Below are 15,825 nucleotides of genomic sequence, written 5' to 3'. Positions count from 1 at the left end.
GAAATTTTGTAAGGTCCAGACCAGGCACCTTATAGCTTCGCACCATTTTAATTCAAAAGACTCATTTTTCTTTTACAAATACGCAACAAGAAGTTTTAAAGTAAGAAAAAAACTAAAATATATTTACAAAGATGGTGTTTGTTTTTTGGCCAGAAGTGGCACTTTTGGCACTTATGTCTGCGTCGCGCAGATGCGCGCAGACGTTTGAGGTCTGCAGCTCGTTTGTTTTCCGGAAGAGCTTCTCACATTTTACCTCTTCCTCACCTCTTCCCCAAGCAGACATGTCCCCAAGTCTGCCAAACTCTTCAAATCTCTTCTCCTCTTCTACTCTTCTCCCTCCAGCCGACACCACCTCCTCTGCCACCACCTCCACCACCTCCACCTCCGACACCACCTCCTTTGCCACCACCGACAAAACCCCCAAATAACTCCGCAACCTGATACATCACCACCACCACCGTAGAGAGAGAGAGAAAGAAGAGAGAGAGAGAGAAAGAAGATAGAGAGATCGGTGAGAGAGAGACCACCCCCTCCACCTCCACATGCCGACAACCTCTTCAGCCGGCGACCGGAGCCGCCTTTCCGGTGAGCTTCTCCAGCCGACCACCATTGACACCCCCTGTTACAGATTAAACGACCGACCACCATTGACGGTACGGCGTGCGGCGGCGACAGTGGAAGAAAGGAGAGAGAGAGGGAGAGCGAGATCGGTAAGTGAGAGAGACCGTAGAGAGAGAGAGGCGGTGGTGTGACGGCGGTGGTGTGATGGCGGTGGTGGTGCAGTGGTGGTGGTGCTTTGGCGGTGGTGGTGACAGATTGTAGAGAGAGAGAGTTTGTAGAGAGAAGGCAGAGCTATTGTGTGTGTGGTGTGTGTGAAGTGGTTTTGTAGAAAAAAACAAACCCTCTTCTACTTGCAGACTGCAGACATTTGGTCCACCCCTTCTCCTGCAGATGCCTGCAGATGTGGTCCGCAGACTGCAGACCTTTTGCCGTAGAAAAAACAAACAGCACCTAAGGTGTGTTTGTTTTTTCTGAAAATCTACGCGCAGGCTCTTCTATCTGCGCCGCGCAGACCACGCGCAGACATTGTCACGCACAGACTGTTTGTTTTTCCGAAGACGTTCCACTGAAAATCGTCTGCGCGAGCTCTTCTTGGTGCAGACTTGGCCCAACAACTTCTAATATCTTCTAAGTTCTGCATAGGGTTAAACACCACCACCCACCACCACCGTCCATCACCACCACCATCATCGTTCACCATCACCATCCACCGTCCATCACCACCACCACCACCCACTACCGTCTACCACCCACCACCGTCCACCACCCACCACCACAGTCTACCACCATCATCGTCCAGCACCACCACCACCGTCCGTACACCACCACCAGTTTATTTTAGAAGTCTGCATACGTTAAAAAACAAACAGTCTTCTTCTTGCAGACTGCAGAGGTTTGTCCACCTCTTCTTCTACAGATGTCTGCAGATGTGGTCCGCAAACTGCAGACATTTTACCTCTTTAAAAACAAACAACACCTAATAGTCACTTTAAACCCAAAAGTGAAATGTCACACGAATGCCTTGCCACAACCTCGAGAAGCTTAACATGCGCATCAAGAGCTCCATATACCCCAAAAATTGCCTGCAATCAATCTAACATGCACGTAAAAGTCAATTACGTTGAGCGAATTCTAACATTTAAGTTTAAACAGTAAAGTGATATCAAAATACTTTAATTATAAACACAGGAACTCAGTTTAAATTAAACTTGTAATCATGTTAACCCATCACAACCTAACCATTACCATCACTCAAGACTTGTCATCCAAGTTTCCCCACATCTAGGTGTTCAAAAAATCCGGATCTGAAACCGAATCCAAAATATCCGAAAATCCGTATTCGAAATATCCGAAATTTTGGATATCCGAAAATTCGGATATCTGAAAACCGGATAATCCGAATTTTCGAATTCGGATATAGATTTCTAAAATTTTCGAATAATCGGATTATCCGATATTCGAAAACTAATAATTCTTTTTAAATATATATATAGGGTAGGAGTTGGCTACAAAGCCATTTTTTCATACAAAGTGTAGGAAGTCTTCTACATGTGACATGTGGCAATTGGAGTTTTTAATTAAAAGGGTATTAAGGTAATTTAATTATTATTGTAATTATGGATTATATTAATAGATTAACTAACTAAGCAGATAATTTAGGAAAGTAGATATCTCATTGAAATCAAATCGACATTTTCGTTTAAATTATACAATTGATAAAACATATTCCCAGAGCATTCATATTGCATCTAATTTTTCATAACATATTTACTGATCAAAATCATGGCGTCAAATGTTATGGTTGATTGTGGTGATGGTAAAGTTTTATGATATTGCATAACTTGAATTTTTGTTTGATGTGTTGTAGCAATTGTATGATTTATCTAACAATGATTACGATATTGAATTAATGTTAGAGGATTTCTTGACAGTGTGTTTTAAGTTTTAACAGCAAGCAGACCAATACTGTTGTGCTTTAGGAGTTTATAATTGGATTAATTAGAGAATTTGTTGTCGTTGTGTTTTAAACATTCACAATGTAACATGTGTTTTACCAGCTGCAATCCTTCATGAATAATTTCTTGACGATGTGTTTTACCAATTACAAGTTAATTCGCAATGTGTTATATCATATTTTTTTAGGAAGGAGATGTATTTTGTAATTATTAACGTGTTTTTAGGAAGGAGTTGTATTTATAATTTCTTGATGATGTGTTTTACTAGTTACAGGTTAATTCACAACGTGTTATACCAGTTATGATTCACAAATGACATGTCTTTTGTGGTTTCTTGATCTTGTGTTATATAATTTTTGGGTTCTTCATGATGTGTTATATTGTATAACACACCATACAAGTTAAATGACGTTGTGTTACATTGTATGATTCACGATATGTTTTCTTGGGTTTCTTCACGATGTGTGATATTGTATGATTCACGATGTGTTTTCTTAGCGTTGTGTTTCTTCATTAAGGAGAGAAGGAAAGAAAGAGAGAGAATCACTAGAAATGTGGAGTGATTTATGGGATGATTATTATTTCCATGTTTAAAACAAGCTAAATGACACATCTACCCGTAATTAATTAAATCATCCTATATATATATATTTATGAGCACTAAGTTTAGTTTGAAATATAGTAAATAATCGGATTCGAATGTGGATTTATAAAAGTTCGTTGTTTTTAACGTTGAAATATTTGGAAAATCGAATATAGGTTTAGTTTTAATCTATGCAAGAAAACAATTTTTTTGAATTTTTTATGAATTCAGATATCCGTTTGAATATCCGAATCCGTATCCGAAATTTTGGATATCCGAAAATCGGATATCCGATATTTCGGATACGGGTTCAGATATTAATATTCACTATTCCAAATTTTCGGATATCCAAAAACCAGATAATCCGATCTTGAACATCCCTAACATCTAGGTCTTAACACGTCACCCAAACCAACCTGACTTGGTTACTACACATACATAGGACAATCCACCCAGATCGACCCACTACCAATAAAGAGTGCTTCTCGCGGCACGACTAAGAATGCACATAACTTCTGTGATACTTACTGTGAAACAACTCACAAACGTATATGTTAACAAAGCTATCTCACATTAAATATTTTGTTATTCTAATAATAGAATGTAGTGATTTATAAATTCCGAATATATACCTTTGTGGCTTTGTGCCTTTGTGCCGTACTTATTTATATTTACGTTTCAATATAAGTTTTGTTAAAACTCGAGCGGGTTAAATATAGTGTTTTTCTGTACTTTAGCGTGACGAACCAGACCAATACGATCCTAACAACTTCGGTAGTGGAACCAACGTTCGTTTTTATGGTTTCTGATATAAATTACGTTCTGATTCCAATCAAACAATGTTGAAAATGGATTTTGTATTCAAAATATAGAATTTCCTTTGTACCGGTGCCGAAATGAACCGAACATATTACGACCAAACAACACTGATTTCCGTATCGGTAGTATTGGAATCGTTACCACGTTTTTATGATTTTCGATTAACGTAAAACACATGTCGGTATATATTCTTTCGACATATTATGACTTTATTTTTTGTGTCTTTTCTTTCGGTTGCTGCGTCAAGTGTCGGCATTGTTAGTATAATGAATCAAACCTGTACATATCAAACTTTCCACGCAACCCACTAGGGAATTTGTCTAGTAGTTTAAGAAATAAAGTAATGGAAAAATTAAAGAAGAAAAAATTATTAATTAAGTTTAATTAGTCAACCAGGGACTTCCTTCCTTCCAGGTTGCTTCCTCTTGTCCCAGTGTCGCGTAAATTACGTGTAGAGAGACGACCAACGTTCCTCGAAATTTCCTCTCTTTCTTTGCAACCTTCAAAACCCCATTTGATCATTAGAAAATCATAAGCATCAGTGAGGCCCCAGAAGTTCCGACACCCTAAACCTGACTCATTCAGGCAATGTTTTAAAAACCGGTTCAAACCAGCCGGTAGTACCGGTTGAACTGTCCGGTAGAACCGGTTAAACCGTCCGGTACACCTGGTTGAACCACTCGATACACTAGGTTAAACCGTTCTCGAGCCCGATCCGGTACGATATAAAAACCGGATTTTAAAACATTATTCAGGTACATTTGCGACTAATCTCTCGTTTTAGTTATCGTATTTAGTTATCTATAACACAATTATCAAACTTGGTGATTAGTGCTTTAATGTTTTTTTCTTTATTCTTTTGTCTTTTATGCTCTTATTTTTGTCTTTTTATATTTTGTTTTATACTTTATCCCTTAACTTTCAATATTAATACTTACAACCTTTTAGTTTTCTGAAACTTTGTAATCGAGTTTTACGTGTTTATTTTTATATACATGTGAGTATAAATTTAAGTTGATTTATGTTTCGACGTAAATTTTCTTTAAAAATGAGTCGGATCAAATATAATATATTTTTATGCTTATTATCATGTACCTTTCGGTTGGTCTACATTTTGACGTAAATTTTTTTTCTTGAAAATGAGTCGGATTAAATATAATAGGTATTCGTGCTTATTTTTATTTGCGTTTTGACGTAAAAAAAAATTGAAACACCGCTGGTTAAGGACTTGTTAGTTTAAGAAGTTTGAAAATTAGACTATGCTTCTATAACAATAATTGTTGTGGTCTTGAATGGTTGAATTGCTCTTAATATTAATTATCGATTAATTTCATATTGATACACCATACTATATACCCAATTGGGTACATGAGATAATTGTTGTGTAGCTATTTAGTAGGGTTGTTCAAATTGCTCGACACTCGTTCGATGCTAACTCGAAAAATGCTCGGAATTTGCACGTTTGATTCAACTTGATTAAAAAAGATGGTCGGTTAAAATCGGTTCGGTTTGTAAACGAACCAAGCACGAGCAAAGGTCCGCTTGGTTCGGTTCGGCTCGGTTGCCTCCATTTATTTTTTAACATGTGTGTTTATATATATATATATATATATATATATCAAACATTTAATAAAATGACGAAAGGCCCGCATTAATAATGTTTGGTCCAAGATCAAATAGAGCCCATTAACGTAATTAGAATTGAAGTCCAGTACGTTTCGACCGTTGTCCAATACTCCAATGAAATATGTGAAGCGTTGATCGATACTCATGTCTCAAACCCACCATTCGATTCAGAAGTACAAAATCTTGATTAACCCCCCCCCCCCATCATTACTTGATTTATCCATCGCCACTGGTCAGATTTTGCTTCGATCGGTTAATTCGATTTCGAACTTCCGATAGAACAAGGGTTTGCTTCAATCGGTCAATGATTCATCTTCCCGCTCAGTTGATCTCAATAGAACGAGTTAAGTGTTTTTTATTCCTTGTTATTTATGAAACTTATACTAATAAGTTAAATTATACTTGTGTTCTAGTTAGACGAAACCTCAGGGACGAAAACTGTACTTTACTCTAAAACAAACACTCACATCATCACTTTCCTTTTTTGTTCCGACACGCTCGATACTCGATCGACGTTCGCTCTGAAAATGCTCGGATCAACATACACTCGTTCGACTTTGCCTCGGTTGATAAACGCTCAGTTTGGTTCAGTTTGTAAACGAACTGAGCATGAGCAAAGGTCCGATCAGTTTGGTTCGGCTCGTGAACAGCACTAGCTAAAAGTACAAGTTCTTATAATTTACTCTTATCTATCTATGATATCAAATACTTTTTGACGTTGACGCGGCTCCAATTTTTTTAAGTCAAACTCACAAGCTCTAAGTTGACTTGTTGTTTGATCAAACAGTTGAAGTGATCAATGGGTGAGTTATTTGGAGGAGCTTTGTTAGGAGACGCAGTTTCGAAAGTATCAACTGCCATCATAGCGGCGATAAAGAAAACTTGGCATTTTAAAGCCCAACTCAACGAAATGAAAGAATGTATAGAGAGCATGACCCCTATCTTCGCGGATATGGAGAAACTAAACAAGGAACTTGATCGACGGAAAGAGGAAACCGACGGGTTCGTTAATCTACTCCAACAAGCCGAAAACCTTGTTCAGAAATGCAGCCATATCAAACTGAATTTATGGGAGAGATACAGTCACGCTTCGAAGTTGGACGCTTTGAATAAATCGTTGCACACGTATGTGCAGATTTACCTTCAGCTGCAGATGGCGAGGGATGTGAAGGAAGCGTTGGTTGTGGTGAAAGATCCGAATAGGGGACTACAGAAAGGGAGTTCAAGTGGTTGGTGGTCGAGTGTTCCATTGCTAAAGGGCGATGTTATAGGATTTGATGACCGAGTTACTGATTTGAAGGACATGATGTTTAAGGATTCTCGCGGTGATGATTGCTCAATTGTAGTTGTTTCGGCTGCAGGTGGCTCTGGGAAGACGACTTTCGTAACGTTGTTCTGCCATGATCCTTATATAAAAGGTATACATGTTGCTACTCAATACAAATGGATGATTTATTTCGATTCCTAAAGTTGAACTAATGAACTTAATATGAATACTAAATATTTTACAAACTATTAGAACTAAAACAACCACTTTTTACATATGTTAAAATGACATTGTGCCTAAAAAGCGTAAAAGAAAAAATAAGGCTCCCACTATTCCCACATCCTTAAAATCTTATTTTCACACCTCTACATGTATACGGCCGGTATAGAGTTATACGTGTCGTATAACTGATTGTTGCACAAAAAGAATGTTAGAGAATTTTTTTTGTCTCCGTGTATACGGACCGTATAACATTATACGACCTGTATAGAATGTTATACGACCCATATAATTTTATACGACCCAAACCTCATATAACGTTGTACGGCCCGTATAATGTTATACGACCTGTATAGAATGTTATACGACCTAATATTTTCTCCATCTATATGAGCAGTATAACATTATACGAGCCGTATAACATTATGCGGCCCAATATTTGTCATGTCAGATTATTTTATACGGGTCGTATAACATTATATGGCTGGTATACAGGGTGTGAAATTAAGATTTTGGGGTGTGTCTTTATTAGGACCCAAAAATTAACACATGTTGTCTTAAATTTTTAGGCATGGTGTCCACGCTTTTTTGTGTGAATATGGCGTCAAATCCTTTTTTTCACATGGTTTTGGCGTGACAGTGACCGTAAAAGATCACAGTGACACCACGCTTGAATTTTTAAGACATCGCATGTTAATTTCCTAATAGTGATTTTTGATCTGGAGCCGATGAAAAGGAGGGGACAATCGCGATTCATGTAATGAAATAGATATAATAGTTGCACATCTATCCGCTAAATTAAACATGATTTTAAGATCAAACGATGGTTTGTTTAGGTCCTTATATTTAAAATTTCATAATGTTTGTCATTAGCTTAATATGAAAGCCTTTCTTTGGTCAATACTCGTGATCTTTCTTTCTTTTTATGGTTGCAAAAATCTTGCATGTAATGCGATAGTATTCTCATTTGAGCAGGAAGATTTGGTAAAAACATTTATTTTGTTACAATCTCACGTGTCTACGACAAGAAAGTCATCATCAAAAATTTACTTGGTGAGGTGCCTGATAATACGAGTGACGACGCTGCAATCCAGCAATGGGGGAGCTTTTTAGCTGAAAACGAATCTGAAGTGCTTTTAGTACTTGACGACGTATGGCATGGTAACGTTATAACGGACTTCAAGTTCAAGTCACCCCGATACAAAATTCTCGTCACATCTCGGATCACTTTTAAGCAATTCAAAACATATAAATTGGCGTCTTTGGACACTCAAGACGCCATCCATCTGTTTTGTCAGTCGGCGTCTCCAGAACAAAGTAATATACCAGATGAACTTGTTAAGAAGGTATAGTGAAACCGAAACGTCTTTTGTGTTTAGTACCCGATTTGGATTTATATATTTAAAGGAAGAGTTAATTACTGTTTTCGTCCCTGTGGTTTGTCGAAAATCACTATTTCAGTCCATTAGTTTAAAAATTGCGATTTCAGCCCCTGTGGTTTCACTTTCGTAACCATTTCAGTCCCTGTGGTTTCACTTTCGTAACCATTTCAATCCATTATTCTATTAATACAGGGACTGAAATGGTTACGAAAGTGAAACCACAGGGACTGAAATCGCAATTTTTAAACTAATGGACTGAAATAGTGATTTTTGACAAACCACGGGGACGAAAACAGTAATTAACTCTTTAAGGAACCAAAACCGATATGTATGAATGGATTTCTGTAGTTGGTCAAGTGTTGCAAGTTTCATCCACTGGCCCTTACTGTGATCGGTGGCATGCTAAAGGGGACACATCCGGCACGCTGGGAAGTTATGTGGAAAAAGCTGTCGGGAAATAATTCGCTTTTGGACTCGGACCAGTCTATACTAGAATGTCTGGAAAAGAGTTTGTATTTATTTGATAAAGAACCTGAATTAAAGCAATGTTACCTGGACTTGGGACTGTTTCCTGAAGATCAGAAGATAGCCGCTACGGCACTTATGGACATATGGGCTCATTTGTACAAGCATGATGACGAGGGATCCGCTACCATGGATATTCTCGATAGGCTTTCTTCTATAAACCTTGCGACTTTGTCGCCGAAAAGGTACTTTCCCAACTTTTTGGTTATATTTAACTAGTCTTAAGCCCCCCCCCCCCCCCCCGCGTTGCGACGGGGGGCGTAAACCGTGCCAAGTAGCACCAATGCTACACCACTTCCAGCGACCACCGATACCGGAAAAACTCGTAAAAACAAAATAAATAAAAAGGTAAAATAACATTGAACGAAAAGCAGACGTAAAATTGTTGAACCATGCACGTCCGTTGTGACATGTTAATGCGAAGAAATTAGACTGAAACGTAAAATACAGGAAAAAAGGACCCGCGCGATGCGACGAACTTGTCAAGGAGGGGAAAACTAATAAATAAAAAGGTAAAAATAACATCGAACGAAAAGCAGACGTAAAATTGTTGAACCATGCACGTCCGTTGTGACATGTTAATGCGAAGAAATTAGACTGAAACGTAAAATACAGGAAAAAAGGACCCGCGCGATGCGACGAACTTGTCAAGGAGAGGAAAACTAGAAGCGTTGCGACGAGTCTGTCAAACGGGAAAAATAGACGAAAAAACGTTGAACCCCACACGCACGTTGCAGAGTGTTAACACGCAAAATTTAGCACGAAATGTAAAACGAATAATTTGCAAAAGATGAAAAGTATTGGGGAGCAAAGTTGAAAATAAAAAAGTGTTAGGGTTAAATTACAAAAGATGAAAAACTTTGGGTTCAATGTAAAAAAAACAAAGGGGTTAAAATGCAAAGGATGAAAATCTTTGGGGTTAGAAATGAAAAATCAACTTCAAAAAAAAAGAGTTAATTACTGTTTTCGTCCCTGTGGTTTGTCAAAAATCACCATTTCAGTCCATTAGTTTAAAAATTGTGATTTCAGTCCCTGTGGTTTCACTTTCGTAACCATTTCAGTCCCTGTGGTTTCACTTTCGTAACCATTTCCTGAAGATCAGAAGATAGCCGCCACGGCACTTATGGACATATGGGCGCATTTGTACAAGCATGATGACGAGGGATCCGCTACCATGGATATTCTCGATAGGCTTTCTTCTATAAACCTTGCAACTTTGTCGCCGAAAAGGTACTTTCCCAACTTTTTGGTTATATTTAACTAGTATTAAGCCCCCCCCCCCCCAATGCTACACCATTGCCAGCGACCACCGATACCGGAAAAACTCGTAAAAACAAAATAAATAAAAAGGTAAGATAACTTTGAACGAAAAGCAGACGCAAAATTGTTGAACCATGCACGTCCGTTGTGACATGTTAATGCGAAGAAATTAGACTGGAACATAAAATATAGGAAAAAAGGACCCGCGCGATGCGACGAACTTGTCAAGCAGGGGAAAAATAGACGCTTTGAGACGAGTCTCTCAAACGGGAAAAATAGACGAAAAAACGTTGAACCCCACACGCACGTTGCGGAGTGTTAACTCGCAAAATTTAGCACAGACGTAAAACGAATAATTTGCAAAAGATGAAAAGTATTGGGGAGCAAAGTTGAAAATAAAAAAGTGTTGGGGTTAAATTGCAAAAGATGAAAAACTTTAGGTTCAAAGTAAAAAAAACAAAGGGGTTAAAATGCAAAGGATGAAAATCTTTGGGGTTAGAAATGAAAAATCAACTTCAAAAAAAAAAAAAAAAAAAAAAAAAAAAAAAAAAAAAAAAAACTACCCATGCTTGGAGTACAACTCCATGAAACACCAAAAAGTTGCTTATTTATAGTTTGGGAATGGTATACATGTTACAAAACCGCCATCTTAAAAGATATAATCATGGTCCTATAGCTTCCCTGCATGTAGGGGTGTACAAATCGGTTTTTTTCAAAAACTGGTTTCGGTTATTAACCGAACCGGTTTTTTTCATCCAAAACGAAAACCGGTTTTGGTTACTAACGGGTTTTTCAAGTCCAAAACAATGACCGGTTTTTAACCGGTTTTTGCAAAAAAAAAAAAAAAAAAAAAAAAAAAAAACGGTTTTTAACCGGTTTTTGCCAAAAAAAAACGGTTTTTGCCAAACCGGTTTCAGTTATTAACCGGTTTCTCAGATCAAGAATCCTAACCGGTCTACAACCGGCGGTTCGGTTCGGTTGTAAAACTGGTTAAAAAAAAAACGGTTTCGGTTCTAAAACCGGTTTTTTTGTACACCTCTACCTGCAGGGCTATAAAATAGACATTCATTTTGTCATAAGAAGCTAACTAACAAACCACCAAAATGGTAAGAGGTAACGGTTTATCGTATTCTTATACCGAAACATTGTATTTGACTCTAGGAAACATTCACATACTATTGGGAACCATTGTGTGGAAGAATTTGTTATGCAACATGATGTGATGAGGGACTTAGCTATTCATTTGAACAGCCAAAAGTCAATAGAACATAGAGAGACGTTGATTATAAACGCGTATGGGCAAGATCTTCCCCTATTGCCACAAACTGTCAACGCCCGTGTATTGTCAATTTCCACAGGTCTGTTTAATGCATTTCCTTGTTGTTAGAAAGTTGATACTAGGTGTGCAAACAAGCCGAGCTACCCACGAGCTACTTGAGCTCGGCTCGAAAAAAAGCTCGAACGAGCCGAGCTTAAACGAGCTCGAGCCCGAGCCTAAAAACAAGCTCGTTTAGTAAACGAGCCCGAGCTTTGCTTATCGAGCTCGAGCCGGCTCGCGAGCCTTAACGAGCTTTCTTTTTATATATTTTTTATTAATATATTAAACATATATTTAAATAATAATATTTACATTTATATAAATATAAAAAATAACTAAATTATATGTATAACAATAATTATAATTAATAAAAATTAATTAATAAATACTAAACGAGTCGAGCCCGAGCCGAGCTCGAGCTTGAAAAATTACCTTCGAGCCGAGCTCGAGCGTTAGAAATAAAGCTCGAATCGAGCCGAACTCGAGCTCGAGCTTTCATATGTTAAACGAGCTCGAGCTCGAGCCTGGTCGAGCTCGGGCTCGGCTCGGCTCGTTTGCACCCCTAGTTGATACATATAATAAAAGCATATCGTTTCTTTGATAATGTGTTTATGACAGATGAAAGATTCGCTTTAGCATGGAACGACGTTCAATTCCCTAAAGCGGAAGTATTTGTATTTAATTTCATGTCAAAGATGCATCCCTTGCCGCAGTTTGTGCAGCACATGAAAAGATTAAAGGTTTTAAACATCACAAACTACGGATATAACTTCTCAAAGATCGAGAACTTCCCTGAACCGCAATATTTATCTGGTCTAACTAGAATACGGCTGGATCATGTTTCCATATCTTCAATTAGTAAAACCGTACTAATGTTGGAGAACTTGCAGAAATTGTCATTGATCATGTGCAAAATAGGCGAAAGTTTCAACCAAGGAATCTCCAACAAGTTGACTAGCCTATTGGAGATCGATATAGAATCTTGTGATGATTTAGCCACATTTCCTACAATGCTATGCAATTTAGTTGGTCTTAAAAAACTTAGCATCAATAATTGCCACGAGTTGACTTCACTTTCTGAAAAATTTGGAAACTTATCAAGTTTGGAAGTGTTGCGGCTTGCATCATGCTCGAAGCTCGTAACATTACCTGAATCAATGAGACACCTCAAGAAATTAAGAATGATTGATCTTTCCCACTGCTTAAACGTGCGCAACTTGCCACTGCATACTAGTAGTCTACAATCAATCGATGTGAGGGGTTGCACGGAACTGCATGAGTTGCCAAATTTAGTCAAGGATTTTGATAAAGTGAAAGTGGTTTGTGATGAAGAAGTCTCTCACCGATGGAGTGATCTCAAGAATGTGAAAGTAGAAGTGGTAGAAGAAGATGCACTTGATACCTTTTACAAGATCATGCCAAAAGGGCATGATAAGTGAATGTTGAATCACAAAAGCAGCTTATTCATGTTGGTTTTCTTGTGTATCTACTAAAACTTATAGGTATGTTTTGTTATTGCTTTTTCTTATGTTTTTATGATTACAAAATTTGATTTTATTGTTGTTGTATGCATACAGTTACAAAAAATCCGAATCCGAAACCTAATCCGAAATATCCGAAAATCCGTATTCGAAATATCCAAAAATTTGGATATCTAAGAATTCGGATATCTGAAAACTGGATAATCCGAATTTTCAGATTCAGATATAGATTTCTAAAATTTTGGATAATCAAATTATCCAATATCTGAAAACTAATAATTCTTTTAAAATATATATATATATATATAGGTACGGGATGAGGAGAAAACACCCTAAAGTGTGAGAACGGTGAGAACGGATCCTGGCCCAACACGTGGCAGGGGGCGCTAAATGATATGCAGGGGTACGATTATCCTTTTGTACATTCCCTCCTTATTCGCATTATAAATCTGTTTCAAATTAAAACTCCAAAGATGTCGTATTAGCTGTTACCTCATTTCCAAGCTTTCTCAGATCTATGACGTCTAACGTGGATTCTGTTCGACAAAGTAATATTTGATGACGTTTCATATTTTTGTTTCACCAAATGATGCAACACGTATATAACAGATATGGCGTTTTGTTCTTTTATGCTTGTTTCATTATTTTTTTTTCAATTAATATTTCATGTTGTATGCTTTCAAAGGCGTTGTTCATGTATCCAATTTATTCGCGTTTTAATTGGTAGTTAAACAATTAGTAAGAACTGATAATTGGAGTTTTCATTATTAATAATAATTGGAGTTTTCATTATTAATAATAATTGTCGTTTCAGATCTAGTATTTTTGTTATGTTTTTATGATCGTTGGCGTTTTACACCTAATTAGTTTTGAATATTATTTAGTAGTATTTGTAAACATCAGTTATTACTATTTATTAATTTGTGTAAACATCAGTTTTTGTTAACTATGGCGTTTTCATTATGATGTTATTTTTTAATTATTCATGTTGTTAACTGTTTTTAATTATCCATCTCATGACGTTTTCATTATCACGTTGCATTAGTATTGTTAATTCATCATATTTGTTAATCAATAAAGTTATGTTTTGTGTATTATGGCGTTTTCAAATTATATGTTTATTATGTCTTTTTTATTATTCAATTAATCGCATTTTCATCGATAATGTTATTAGGAGACATTTTCTATTTTTAATGATGTTTTCTGAAATGTTGTTCCTCACTGTGTTTTCTCAGACGAAGGTGCTTCCTCAAGTGAAAGGTTTTGCCCCAAAACTGGTTTACCATTTATCAATCCTGACGTTAGTGAAGAAATAAAGCCCGGAATGGACATGACATTCACAAGCCTCGATGATTATTATTCAATGACATTCACAAGCCTCGATGATTATTATTCAATATATTTTACGTATGCCAAGGCTTGTGGTTTTTCAGTCAGGAAAGGGACTGAAAAGATAAACGCCAAAGGTGTTAGATATATTAAGTATTACATGTGTACGGGAGCTGGGGTATATAAGGACAAGAAGGTTGATACGTTGGACCCCAATCAAAAGGAACGGTTAGTGCGATCCAACTTTTTAAAGAGGACTGATTGTGGTGCATTATTATGTGTAATTTATGAGGTTGGATCATGGAAGGTCTATACGTTTGTTGAAGAGCACAACCATGATCTTATTGAACGTCTTGATAAGCATTTTCTTCCAACTGAACGACACCTCACTCAGCTCCAGAAGCATGTTATACACAGCATGTCTAAGTTGAATTTGGGTCCAGTCGAGGTGTTTCATGTTATGAAGACTTGTTTTGGCGGTTTTGAAGACGTCGGTGCAAGTAAAGTTGAATTTAAGAACTACAAGAGGCAAATTAACCTTTTTTTAGGGGAATACGACACTCAGATGGTTGTGAGACATTTGGATGAAAAAAAAAACAGTCCCAACCTAATTTCTCGTATGATTACTTCACAGACGAAGACAATTGTTTGAAGGGACTTTTTTGGTGTGATGATCAAGCCAAACGTAACTACCACGTGTTTGGTGATGTGATTTCGTTTGACGCCATGCATCGTTCCAACAAGTAATATTTTAAAATTCAATTTTTTTGTTCTTTTGGCATTTTCAATGGTTACATGCATTGGGGTTTTTCAGAGTTTACATGAAATGACGTTTTATTATCGTTTCATTTCTTATGGTGTTTTCATATACATATACGTTATGGTGTTTGTACTGTTCACTAGTATAGATAATCACCACTGCAATGTTACATTTGGTGCTGCATTATTGGCGTTTTAAGATGTATTGTAACACCCTGCGTTTTGAAAATTTTATCTTTTGGCAAGTCTCGTTCCTGTAATACTTAATGATACTTATTTGAGTCTTAAACTATGTGAAACTTTTACTCTATGATGCTCTTGTGAGACTTGATGCATGAACAATATGAATCTTGATTCTTCTGGTACTCGACTCTTGTGATACTAGATTCTTGTGATACTTTGAAACTTGTTAAACTTTGATACTTATTGAACGACAAACTCTAAACCAGATCAAAGACACAAAAAATTCAAATATTTTTAGAATATTCAAACAGTTTATCAGGTTCATCATTCATCAAAACAGATCTAACACTATATCTTTTAACACAGTTTCATCCATTTCACTAAACAGTAACATATATAACCGTTTTATCATATGAATCATCCTGACACTATACTCCTAAACATATCTAACCTATATCTCATAACACAACCTCTTCTACGTTGTTTCATCCATCAAAAACAATCAAGATCCTCAATATCATTCATCTCATAACTCAAAACAGTATTGATCAAACAAGT

At 36.9% G+C, this 15,825-nt stretch overlaps 1 protein-coding gene across 2 annotated transcripts; it reads left to right on the top strand.

Moving 5' to 3' along the window:
- The first annotated feature begins 4,467 nt into the window (after window positions 1–4,467).
- LOC110935522 (probable disease resistance protein At5g66900) lies at window positions 4,468–15,145 on the top strand. 2 transcript variants are annotated; one of them, XM_035989664.1, is made up of 8 exons: window positions 4,468–4,673; window positions 6,332–6,962; window positions 8,006–8,376; window positions 8,761–9,122; window positions 11,359–11,555; window positions 12,134–13,017; window positions 13,306–13,399; window positions 14,232–15,145. In XM_035989664.1, exons 2-6 carry the CDS (start codon window positions 6,344–6,346, stop codon window positions 12,952–12,954), a joined length of 2,370 nt encoding a protein of 789 aa, XP_035845557.1. In that variant the 5' UTR covers window positions 4,468–4,673; window positions 6,332–6,343; the 3' UTR covers window positions 12,955–13,017; window positions 13,306–13,399; window positions 14,232–15,145. The 2 variants fall into 2 exon arrangements, with proteins under 2 accessions (XP_035845557.1, XP_022033594.2); XM_022177902.2 differs by lacking the exon at window positions 14,232–15,145 and having other exon boundaries at window positions 13,306–13,626.
- The last annotated feature ends 680 nt before the right edge of the window (window positions 15,146–15,825 follow it).

Source organism: Helianthus annuus, chromosome 4 (assembly GCF_002127325.2).
Source record: "Helianthus annuus cultivar XRQ/B chromosome 4, HanXRQr2.0-SUNRISE, whole genome shotgun sequence".
Taxonomy (NCBI): Eukaryota; Viridiplantae; Streptophyta; class Magnoliopsida; order Asterales; family Asteraceae; genus Helianthus; species Helianthus annuus.
This window is presented reverse-complemented; position numbering and strand designations above follow the sequence as displayed.

Coding starts and splice junctions, on each gene's coding strand:
- LOC110935522 (XM_035989664.1), top strand. CDS start 6,344: ATGGGTGAGTTATTTGGAGGAGCTTTGTTAGGAGACGCAGTTTCGAAA. Junction 6,963..8,005: donor CCATGATCCTTATATAAAAG/GTATACATGTTG, acceptor TCATTTGAGCAG/GAAGATTTGGTAAAAACATT. Junction 9,123..11,358: donor GCGACTTTGTCGCCGAAAAG/GTACTTTCCCAA, acceptor ATTTGACTCTAG/GAAACATTCACATACTATTG.